Genomic DNA, 12,639 nt, shown 5'->3' on the forward strand with positions numbered 1-12,639 from the left:
ACTATTTCAAATTTAAACCACATCCATGGGATGTCAGGAAGCAACCTCTGGATGAGATTCTAACATCTTCTGCAGATATATGAATGCTATTAAAATGAAGGATGTTGGTATGCTGTCTTTCATTAATATTTATGACAAAGCAAAGGAAATATTAAAAAAAACAGGGTATTTCATTAATCAACAGATAGTAGGTGCCCACTAGGTTGCCACAACATATTTATTACTAAGAACATATTTATTATCTTCTTACTATATAATGAATATTTATATTTATTAAAAAGGATAGATGTATTTACTGCATTTCTCTGGTTTATGAACAGGTTAGTTGAGGGGAGAAAGTAATTTCCTGGTAGGTTTATCAATTATAGAGAATGAAAATTATATTATAAGGGATGATTCTATGAAAGCTGAAGGTATAGTAAGAAGACTTTGCAAGTTACATACAGCATCATATACAGCTTGCAACACAAAAAGGGGGAGAGGGAGAATAGTATGAAGAAGAGAACATGTGAATATTTTATTCTAGATTGTGGCTTTCAAATTGAAATATTATTTTTGACAAAGTTGAAGTCAACATTTTATATAGCTGTAAGTTAAGGAAAATGCCATGGGGAAATATATAGATGCTATGAAATAACCTTTAGTTCCCTGAGGAGTTAGAAGGGACATGTAGAAGAGAATCATGGGGCCCGGCGTGTCATTTAGCCGCTCTGGAAAACACACCGCGTCTGTTCAGTAGAAAAGGTAAAGGGCAAGGAGTGAGGGTCTGTTTCTATTTTTGGCATTTGATTGCTCTGGGACCCGAGGAACAGAGTGTCACCTTTTGGCACTCGGGTCACCCTGTATGTCAAAAACAGACAATGTGTATCTCAGACATTTTGTGCATCAGTTTCAACATCTCTAAACCACTTGCAAATTTTTAAAATCAAGGCTACCGCACAGGCAGGGAGTGCTATTCTCTCTCTCCATAATTTACACATTTTTGACAGAGAATTGTGATGGCCAGCCACCACTCAGAGGCCTACTGGAATATTTTTGTTTGCTTTAAATCTCTGCTCATCCCAGAACCCATCATGTTTATTTCCAAGCAATGTTCTTTTTATACACTTTCTCTTCCCATTTAATTTAAATGAGAAAGCAGCTCTGGGCAGAGTCGTTATTTAAACTGCAGTCTCCATGCTCTCATCTGGAAGTTGGGGCATCCATACATGTGAGGCTGCGGTTGGATAACAAGACGAATATGTTACGTGCAAAAGTCCAGGGACCCAGCTATCAAGAACAGATTATATAAAGTGCATTTTCTTTGTATCCTTTACAAGTTTTCCTCTGCCAGCTTTGAGTGAGATGCTAACTTTATCTTTTACTCATATTCTTATTTTTATTCTTTAGAAAAATAGAACATAGATGAGGAATTTGAAGATTAAATTTATGAGTAAAAATGCACTTACCTCTCTCTGTCTTAGAGCTCAGTGTACATTATGGAACATAACACCTATCTACTCAAACTATACATGAACCTTCAGACCAAATTTCCAAATAAAGGCAAACACAGAAAAGAGTCCACACTTATAGAAGAAATCATTCTCTAATATTACCTAATGCCCGACTTTCAGGAAATTAGATGAGTTCATGTTATTTATTGTAATCTATTATCCAACCTTCTTGGGAATTGACCTCAGTAAGTACAATGTTCTCACAGTTCCCATCAATTCAATTACATTGAATTACAAGAATATTTTGCATGCACACACACACATACACACATATATACATTCACACGCATATACTTCTTGACATTTGAAGAGTGATATAAAAATCAGAGGCTCTAGAATATAAAACAGGGAAGAAAGAAGAATAATCTGCAAACATTTGGCTGCATTTTACATGTTGAGCCCAATATAAGACATGTAGGCTTTTACCTACGGAGCTCAATACAGGACATGTAGTCTTTACAAATATTAGCGTATTAGCAAAGTCTTATTGGGGAAAGAAACGGATTTTTAAAACAAGTCTGCTTTGCGAGTTCTCTCTTCCAAACCAATGCCTACAGATACTGTACCTTCCGGAGGGGTTTGAGCTTGGTCTCCATGATGAAGTCATACTTGCAGAGCTCACAGCAGCGCGTGTCCGAGCTCTTGATCCACTGGTGGAGGCAGGACTGGTGGACAAAGCGCAGGGTGCCCGTGCAGCGGCAGGGTGTGATGAGGGGACTCTCTTCGTCTCCTTCACAGTGACAGATCCTGGGAAGGACACAGCAGCCAGGATGAGATCTCCCAGAGAACACATTTCATCAGTGGACATCTCCTTCTCTCATCCCAGGCTGCATTGGGAACTGCACGCTAAGCTCCATAATGCAAGAATGTTTCTTTGATCTTGATGCTAGAACTGAACCTGTGACTGATATTAATTTTGTTTCATTTGCATAGTCATTGCTGGACTCTTAAGTCATATTGCAGGGTTTTAAACACTGGAACATTCTTACACTGAAGCCAGCTTTAATAGCACAGTGACTGACCTCTGTTCCTAGTTTAATCTATTTAATAGGTCAGTGTTTATGACATAGGCCTGCTTTCATACATAAACGCTATGACTTCTAAGTATCCTAAGGAATATTATAATCTAATGACCTCATTCTTTTATTTTGATGCTAATTTTACAGGACATGGTGTATAATTTAGTACATAGAGTATTCTACCCATGTAGAAGAATTCTGAAAAATTTAATACATTACCAAAGAATAAAGTGGACACAGAAAGTCTCAGCTTGGAAATATCACAAAGGTGTTCCTAGGAAGATGTGCATAAATTTGGTCACAATGAATGGCCTAAACTGCCAACAGTTATCATTGTTTAGAAGTCACAAAGATTACTGGCTACATAAAGTTCAAGTATAGTAAATCCTATTGTTTTAAAGTATTAATTACTATATCCTCCAAGGAATTCAGAGTTCAATTCATTTCCTGAATTACCATGAATTTTGGTGTCATAGATTCACAGCCTATGAAATTATCATTCTCATCTCCAAATTTTAAAAAGTAATTTGTTTTCCTCATTGGATGAGATAAGCTTTTCTTACCTCAAGGTTGTGAATTAAAATCCTAGTACTTCTACAATTCTTATGCTTTAACCAGCTGTTAAAGTTGATACTAAATTTAATGAGAAATATTGCCTGAAATCTGTTAGAAATAAGAATGGAACATTAGAAAGAATCTGTCTAGTTGCACTTTTTGGGCTGAGTCTCCGTGGCACACTGGAAGAATGTTTAAATTGCTGCCGCTGCTCTTTCCTTTGAGGTCTATGTGCTCTACCCTCCAGAAACACGGGCTTTAAAAAGTGAACTTTTAAAACACCCTTATCTGCCCCAGCGGCCTCCCTGGGGGAAATGACATGGCTGCTCAGATTGTTGTTGCGGTGAGATACAGGAATTGAAACCCAACCCTTCCCTAACCTTAAAATAAAGAAGTGTGACACCGTGCAGTCGTATTTTGAATCTCTTTGCCTTAAGTAAAAATCAAGTTAGCAGAAAGAAACACGGACTTCCAAAGTCCAGGGGGTGCGAGTAGGGTCTGCCTCCCCTGGGCTGAGTTAGGAAGTAACAGTGTTGGTTTAGCAGCACATACAAAAGGCTGACGTGGTAGGGACACACTCAAAATTATCTGAGAGACTATTTCTTTTTTAAATATGAAAGCCCCAAATATTTACTCTTTCCAAAGGTGTAGGTCCTAAAGATGAGGGCCTGGCACACATTATATCACACCCATTGCCAGTAGGGTGTTGGGTGCACGCGGATGCTCAGCAGAGGGTTTCTGAGGAAAGGAACTATTCAGCCAACAAACTATGGCTTATCATAAAAGCAACCAGTGAAAGCAAACCTGGGTTTTTACTGCACTTCATTTTGTTGTGATACTCATTGTTGGAGCCTGTGAAACAATGAATTATACAGCATAACAGGTTGCTATTTCTTAAGCTTTGACGCTTGTATCTCCCTGCCTCCACACAGAGATGCTCCTTTAGATCAGGGGTCAGCAAACGCTGGCCCAGTTTTTCCTGCTGCAGGTTTTTGTAAATAAAGTTTTACCGGAACGCAGCCACACACACTGTTTATGTATCACTCAGGGCGACGTTTGCGCTGTGCCCGCAGATTTGAGAGTTGCTACGGAGGCCGTGCGGTGCCAGAGACTAACGCATTTACTATCCATCCTGTTACAGAAAACGTCAGCTAACCTGTTTTAAACAGGGGTTTATGAGTTAAGGATAATTTGTGAACATCAACAACAATAATAGAAACAAAGTTTACCCAAAAATCCCCTCAACTTCTGCAAGGAACAAAAGTTGAAGTAAAGGTTACATGGAGACGCGTACAATAAACATGACAGTCCTTCCAGTCTGTCATCGAAACCCTGGGGGCACAATTTCTCATTTGAAAAACAAAAACTTATGGTTAATACCATCAGATAATTCATCACTAAATATGATTGTGTCAATGGAATACTATTCAGCCAATAAAAAAATGAAATACTGCCGTTTGTGAAAACATGGATGGACCTTGAGAATATTAGGCTAAATGAAATAACTCAGACAGAAAAAGTTGAGAACCATATGATTTCACTCAGATGTGGAATAAAAACTGAAAGCAACAAATGAACAAACAAGAAAACCAAACAAAAACTCATAGACACAGACAAAAGCATGGTGGCTACCAGAGGGATGGGGGTTGGGGAGGGTAGTAAACAGCAAAGGGAATCAAATACATGGTGACGGAAGATTTGAGTTTGGGTGAGGGGCACACAATACAATACACAGATGATGTATCATAGCATTGTACACTACACCTGTACACTACACTGAACCCTATATAATTTTATTAACCAATGTCACCCCGATAAATTTAACTTTAAAACTGCCAAAATGAAACCCAATGATATCAAATGTTGCACAGCTGCCAAGGCGATTCTGAGACTCTGATTTTTACTGATGTGAAAAAAGTAATTTATTCATAAGCAGATTTAAGCAATTGACCTCACTGATTATGGAATTCAAATGACTTGTGAGTTTGCTGACTATGTAGTCCAACTTACTGTGTCTTATAGACTCCTTTTAAAAAATTTCTGTTAAACTGTTAATTGAAGCACTACCAGCAATATCATCTTGTTATATAAAATTAAGATTATTTCCCATAGGAAAAACCAAATTCACATTTTCATTTCCAATTCACAAGATGTATTTTTGCATTATTTTAGCATTCTAAATTATTCGACTGATGTTGGGTCCCAAGAGTCTTTTTTAAACCATGTTGAGGTTGTTCTGAATGAAATTAAGAGCTAACTATAAACTTCAAATATCATCTAGAAATAAAAAATAAAGTGATAGTCCATTATAGAAAGAATTAAACAAGTCTTAACTTGATACACTTTATACAAACCACAATTGCCAAATTATAAATGAAAACATAAACATGATTTTTTCCAACAGAATGACTATGTAGACAAAATAATTTTAATAATAAAACTGCATTGTAAAGTATTCATAATTTTGATGAACTTTTGCCTTGTGGGTAAAATTATGGCTTATGGTTTGAGTGATTCTGTAAATTTTTAAAATTAATTTCATTTATTTTTAGAGAGAGGGGAAGGGAGGGACAGAAACATCAATGTGTGGTTGCCTTTTGCATGCCTCACTGGGGACGTGGCCCACAACCCAGGCATGTGCCCTGACTGGGAATTGAACCGACAACCTTTTGGTTCACAGGCCAGCACTTAATCCACTGAGCCACACCAGCCAGGGCAAGATTCTATAAAATTTTTGGTGATCTTCACTGGTGTCTTTTTTGGGGCATTTTTTTGTATATGAACTGGCTGCTTACTGTTTAATCAGCAGATATTGAGACTTTCACATTTTATAACTTCAATAAACTTCCATATAATTTCTTACTCTCTGTGAAAAGCAGACCATAAAATGCTATTTTTCTAATTAAACTTTGAAAATTGTGTGTGTACTCACTAAAGCTCCTTCCTTATTGTTTAAGTTTATTAAAAAGTAAGCTTTTTTGCCCTGGCTGGGTCTCAGTTGGTTGGAGCATTGTCCTGTACAACAAAAGGTTGAGGGTTCAATTCCTGGTCAGAGCACATACCTAGGTTGAGGGTTTAATCCCTGCTCAGGGTGTATACAGGAGGTAACCAATTGATATCTCTCTCTCACATCTTTCTTTCTCTGTCCCCCTTGCTCTCTCTCTAAAATCAATAAAACATATCTTTGAATGTGGATAAAAAAAGTAGGCTTTTATTTCTTGGTCTTATATATCTTAAAATCTCCTCCACAGCTTCCCAACCCCCACCTTATCAAGGCTTCTTAATTCTGATAGAATAATAACATTTTTTTCTGCCTAAGTTGTTAAAAAATACTTTATCAGTAAAGAAAAATATTCATGAAGGACCTAGTGATTGTGTAACTTTGGAATTTTTCATTCACTCATTTGTCCTTCTATTCATTCACATTTTATTGGTTCTTGCTATATGCAAAGAAAGTTAGACAACAGCATCAGCAGGTAGGCTAAGTTGAGAGCGAGAGAAAAGAACCTGCAGGCAGGGGCCCCGTTTGAGTAACCATCATGGTCATCTAGGTATTAAGACTCTGAAACGCTGTGGTGACACTGGGGGGACAGGGAGCCTCTTGGCCTGCTGCGTGTGCGGAGATCCCGAGGACCTCACTGGGTTTGTTTCCCTGGCTACCTGTGGCGGCATCTCACGTATCTCACGTTTACAGGATGCGACCCTGAAGGCTGTCACCCATCTGTAACCTTCAGACAGCTCCTCATGTGCAGGACTGTCACCTCTCTCCATATTCCACGCCATCTTCCTCTTTGCAGCAAATCTTTCTGATAGACCCCCTCACTTCCTTGCCTCCATGTTTCTTCATACTTCTCTCCAATTAAACAATCTCTAAGCACAGCAATTATGGACACTGCTTGGTTTGTAATGGTTTAATCTGGATGTTGTTCTTTACTCAAAATTAATCATCATACTTCCAAGTTTGGCACTCGTTCTTTGAATTCACTTTACCAAGCTAAAAAATGATTAGAATACATGTTGGTCAGAGCCATGTACAGAGATATTAAGCTGGGGGTGAGAAATGAATGCTCAAGAAAATGAGTGAGGAGATATAGTCATTATTTTTAATAGGTTTCTTGTTTGTAAAGCTGAGGTAAAGGTACCAAAGGGAGGTCTTCCTTTAAAAAATAAGCAAGAGAATGCTCCATTGTTAAATGAAGTTTCTGGAGAAGTTAAGAGTGAGGAAAGAAAAGTATGGTAAAGGACTATCTTTAGGTAAGTGGGAAAACACACAGGAGGGAAACAGACACATTTTCCTGTGAGCAAGAGGAAAGGAAAACCTAAAGGTGGTGCAGGCAGAGGAAACTGCAGTAGCAGGGTCTGGGTGGTCTTACTCTCTTCTGTGATGTAGGACACAACCTGTATGCTAAAGGGACGACAGGAAGGCGTCAGGCCAAGGTCTTACAGAGGCTGCAAATAATTAGGAAACGCCACTTGAAGAATGTGATGGAAAATTAGCCAGGCGTGAGTGTTAGAAGTGTGGAGCGGTCACGGGGTCCCTGGTGAGATCAGACCGCACGGACGGATCGTGGGTGCTGTTACACTAAGTGTGCCTTGTCGGTGTGCAGCAGTCAGGGAGCAAGCCCACATTGGTGGCACAATCTCACATCTTGAGATCCCTGCGTCAGAAATGGGAAGGACAGACAAGTGAAGCGTCGTGGTGCGTCAGAGAACACGTGGTGAAAACAGTTGGTCATAGGGTCTAGACTCACTGAGCAAGAAGGCGAGTGAAACTATCTTGTGGTTAATGTATTTTGAGAAAACGGGTTTGAGAGACTGGAAATCATGATGGCAAAAAGCTGATTTTGAAAGCGGGGGGAAGTGGGATGAAAACTGTTGATATGTAGAATATTCCTGTCTCTCATAGATGACTTTACATCCCTTTGGTTGCATTTTTTTCTAGTCATAGGAAAAAATATGGAATAGTTTGGTGCTTGAGATTCACAAGCAAATCAAGGTGTGACTGACATCCTTGCTCTTTGCACCAATAAACTGGAGAAGTTCTCCCTTTACTCATGCATAAAATGAGGTTAAAAATACTTCTTAGGGTATCATGAGGATTAAATAAGAAGAGTGCAGTACCTGGCACATAGTAGGCAATCAAATATTTGTTAATTTTATTATGGCTAACTTGTTAATTTTATTACGGGATTAATACTGCTGCAACTACTACTACTAATTTGGTTTTTGTCATTGCTTTCAGTTCTTTGAAACTAATACTTTTTAGCAGACAGTTTCTAAGTTAGTCAGAGAAAATGCTTGTAAAGGCCAAGGTCATGAACTCTGAGTCCATACAGGTGAGTTAGTTACTGACACATCTGAATGCTTAGGCCAGTCAATCAAAGACATGACTCAAATAAAATTGGGCAAGAGAGTATATTTAGACTGTGTAGAGTAAAACTGGGATTGAATTTAGCATCGCTCTTCAATATGCTGGATGGCCTCACACAAGTTTTTAAACAGGTGGTTTTATTTATCTGTAAAGAATCATGCATGGCTATTATGAGGATCAAATAAAATAAGATTAATGAGAAAATATTTCAAAGCATAAATGTCATCCCAAATTAAGACATTAATGCCAATCTATAAGTAATCAATAAAATCAACAAAAATTGCTGCAGGTAATAAAAGCAATGCATTGCCTGCTTTTTATAAAAGCAACTCAATTTTTTGTTTGCATATCAGTTTATAGATTGCCACTTTTCATCATAATGGACTGTGATGTAAGAAAGGGAGATATTTTTCCATCTATCTTCCTACTTAGATAATTTCTGCTAAGCTACCAAGATTCTCCTCACAGCCAAGTCTAAAGACCTTTTCCCGCCCTTTATCTTCCCTATGTCTTTTTGCATTGTCGACTCACGTGTCCCTATTCAAACTTATTTTTCTTTGACTCATGTGACATCGCTCTTATATTGTAACCCTTAAAGTTGGGAAAAATGGAATCAGAAGGGCATATAAGATGTTTGTAAAGATTGGAATAGTGACTATTTATGGAGGACAGACCAAAAATGTTAGGATTCTGTAGCCTGAGAAGCTACAGAAGGTGAGTAATGTTAGGAGAGATTGGATAGGTGAGATAATAATATAACGTGTTATGATAAGTGAGCTCTGATAGTGACAGATGATGGGGAAAGTGTATGGAACTCAACAAATATAAATTCTTGGCTAAGACCCTTCTACCGTAATTAAAAATTATAGGTCAGAGGGGTGAACTTCTAAAGTGTGAGTGTGTTTATTCTGGAGCAAATAAAAAGAAATACTAAGTCCCATATTTAACATCAGAAGGAAAACAGGGCAGGAAAGGAAAATTCCATGACAGCTTTCTTTAGGTATGTGAAAGGCTACTGTGTGAAAGGGCAACTGGTCTCGTTCTGTCTTACGACTGGGTAAGTCAAAGGAATAAACAGAGCTTTCCAAAGATGTTAGAAGGTGCCCAGGACAGCGTAAAAGTACACAGCATAAGTGGGGTGCTTATAAGTCAGCCATAGTGTTAAAGCAGCAATTCTCACCCAAGCATTTTTAGAACATGCAATACCTGACTATTCAGTCGGGGGCACTGGCCTCTTTTCCCTTAGACTGTCAAATAAAAAAATGACAACAGCCAACACAACAACAGCCATCTGGTATGAATGGGTCAAAATTATGCCTGTTTTTTGGAATTGTGTTTTGACTCAGCAATTCCACTTTTGGGAATATATCCAAAGAAACCCAAAACACTAATTCAAAAGAATACATGCACCCCTCTGTTCATCGCAGTTATTTACAATACCCAAGATCTGGAAACAGCCCAAAGGTCCTTCAGTAGATTAGTAGATTAAGAAGCTGTGGTCCATTTACAGGACGGAATACTATGTGGCCATAAAAAGAAGGAAATCTTGTCTTTTGCAACAGCATGGATAGACCTGAGGATTACTATGTTAAGTGACATAAGCCAGTCAGAGAAAGACAAATAATCTCACTTATATGTGGAGTCTAATGAACTAAATAAACTGATGAACAAAATAGAAACAGAGGCATGGGTACATGGGACAGAGGGGAGAAGGGTTGGTGGCTGGGTTAAAGAAGGCAACAGGACTAAGTAAAACACACACACATATATAAATATATAAACACATGTATATGTTTACACACACACATACACACACACAAATATACACACACACATACACATACACAGAAACAGTGTGGTCATAGCCAGAGGGAAGGGGGTGGCAGTAGGTGAAGGTGGACAAAGTGGGAACCAATGGGGACAGAGAGACTTCATTTTGTGTGATGGGTGCACAGTGCAGTGTGAAGATTATGTTTTGTTGAGTTGTACACTTGAAACCTGTGTGGTTTTGTGAACTGATGTCACCCCAATAAATTCAACAAAAAAATTATACCTATTTTTTTGTCAAATCAGCAAAATACATATTTTTTTTTGGTGTGCTGCAGAATTTCAGTAATTAGTTTATGTGTGCCATGAGATGAAAAAGGCTGGAAATATCTGTGTTAAAGAAACTCCAGGAAGGGTAATTACATGACATGACCTCACATTTCTTTTCCAGTGTTGCAGTTCTGCTATTCTTTCTTTCCCACAGACTGATTTCTACACCACCCCACCCTCATTTCTTTTTAAGCATTTCCTCTCTGCTTATCCTGGGAGTTTTGTACTTGACCCTTTTTTTTTCCTCTTTGTACTGACTACCCATTTGTAGGAAGGCAATCTAGGCCCGCAACTTCAAGCATTGCTCCTGGACTTGTGATTTTTAAAACATCCATGTCCAAAACCAACTTCTGCCTTTCCAGTAGCAAGAAACTTCAGCCAGTTCTCTAACTCCAATAATGCAGTAACCCCAAAGGGAACACTTACCCTTACCTACAGCTCATAATCTCCAAAATAGCTTTGGACCCCAAAGACGCCGTTCCATCAATATCCTATCCTCTTGCCTTGCCTTTATCTTTGAACCTTCATGTATTTTGGGTCGTGTATTAAAATTGTCATCAATATGGCAATCTTTTTCTCTCTCAGCGTTTTTCATATCTTTATCCTTTTCACCCTCACTGCTATCACTCTAATAGTTTTGAATTGTCAACAGGTATGCAAACTATCTTTAAGGCTTTGCTGGTTCCAAATCACTTTAAAACATGGTTATTCAAGTCCTCTTAATAAAAGGCCACTCTTCAAGAACTCTGTCATCAACCAAATCAAGTCCAAATTACTTGACCTGATCTTCATGTGACCTTCCATAATTTGAATTTATTTTGACGATTATATTGCATTTCCCACTAGTTCCCTAATATACTAGCATGGACCAAAATTTACCACTGTGCCAAGATCTTGATTCCCTCAGCCCAGAGGGCAGTTCAAGGGTGGGTTAGCCCCATGGGGCATGTCAGCCATCAATTCCAGTTAGCTCACAGATGTTACCATGTTCTGTGTGTGTGATGATGTGACACGTGTTGGGAAACACTGGTGTGTGTGGTCGTTCAAAGTACAATGAGCATTAGAATCATAGTTCTTCATGCAAATGTCTGATAAATTACTAAAATCTTATATTTTCTTTTTAAAATTGTTAATTTTTTATTGTTGTTCAGTTACAGTTTTCCCCACTCCCCCCCACCCCATTGCTCTCCCCTGCCCTTGTATTTTCAAGTTCCTCATCAATGAAATAGGAAAATAGCACTCTCTACTTCATAGGACTGTTTCTAAGGTTTACCTGAACTGTCAATAAAAGTTAAATATATTTTTTAAAAGTAATGCTCAGATGGTTATTTCCTCAGCCTATTGCATTCTGGGAATGTCTGCCTATGAGAATTTCCTCAAATATAATCTCATATCCATGACACCCTCCTTCTCCTGATAACACCTCTTCTAAATTTAAGCTATACTGAGACTCACAGCATTAATGCAACAGCCTCTAGATCTTCTTCGCCTACAACGCTCCCTCCATTTCTTGAGGTTTCACTGTTCTTAAAACCTATTTCATACACTTCTGATCTTTATTGTTTGTTAATTGTTTCATCTATCAAAGTCCTGCTGTTGTGAGCTGAATAAATTCCTATTTATTAATTTTGGGGGCTAGATCTTCTCTTATGGAAAGAACAGCATGATACGAAGAGTGATTTATATGATGAGAGTGTTAAAGAGTCAGGGTAAAGATGGCAAAAGACTAGACAATAAGTGGTCTGGGAATGGTGTAGTTTAAGTTAGTATTGGAACATGTGCAGGATATAGGCCAAAAGGGAGGGCTTAGTGAGATGATTTAGCAGTTCTCAGAAGTTGTTACCAAATGCCGGTGTTTTGCTTATGTTTCGGGAAAATTCACTTATAATGAAAGTGAGAAATGTATGATCCTTGCACGTACCATGCACTTTTTAATTGGCATTTGAGGAACTAAACTGAGGTATACCACTTCTATACACTCTCTGAGCACCAAAGGAAGTCAAGCAAACTGATCAGATAGAGAAAGGAGAAGTAGCTCTTATTGAATAAGCAAAGAATATGCACAGCATTTAATACTAGTATTTTTACTAAAGGCTCTTTCCAG

At 38.3% G+C, this 12,639-nt stretch overlaps 1 protein-coding gene across 3 annotated transcripts in view; it reads right to left on the bottom strand.

Moving 5' to 3' along the window:
* The window catches only part of MARCHF1 (membrane associated ring-CH-type finger 1), a 560,630-nt gene that overhangs the window by 39,424 nt on the left and 508,567 nt on the right, over window positions 1-12,639 (bottom strand). For all 3 annotated transcript variants that reach the window (XM_045831238.1, XM_045831239.1, XM_045831240.1), the window contains one exon: window positions 2,060-2,240. In XM_045831238.1, coding sequence (XP_045687194.1) covers window positions 2,060-2,240 — 181 coding nt within the window. The remainder of the gene's footprint in view (window positions 1-2,059; window positions 2,241-12,639) is intronic.

This window comes from Phyllostomus hastatus, unplaced genomic scaffold, assembly GCF_019186645.2.
Source record: "Phyllostomus hastatus isolate PE091 unplaced genomic scaffold, TTU_PhHast_1.1 phas_contig_159, whole genome shotgun sequence".
Taxonomy (NCBI): domain Eukaryota; kingdom Metazoa; phylum Chordata; class Mammalia; order Chiroptera; family Phyllostomidae; genus Phyllostomus; species Phyllostomus hastatus.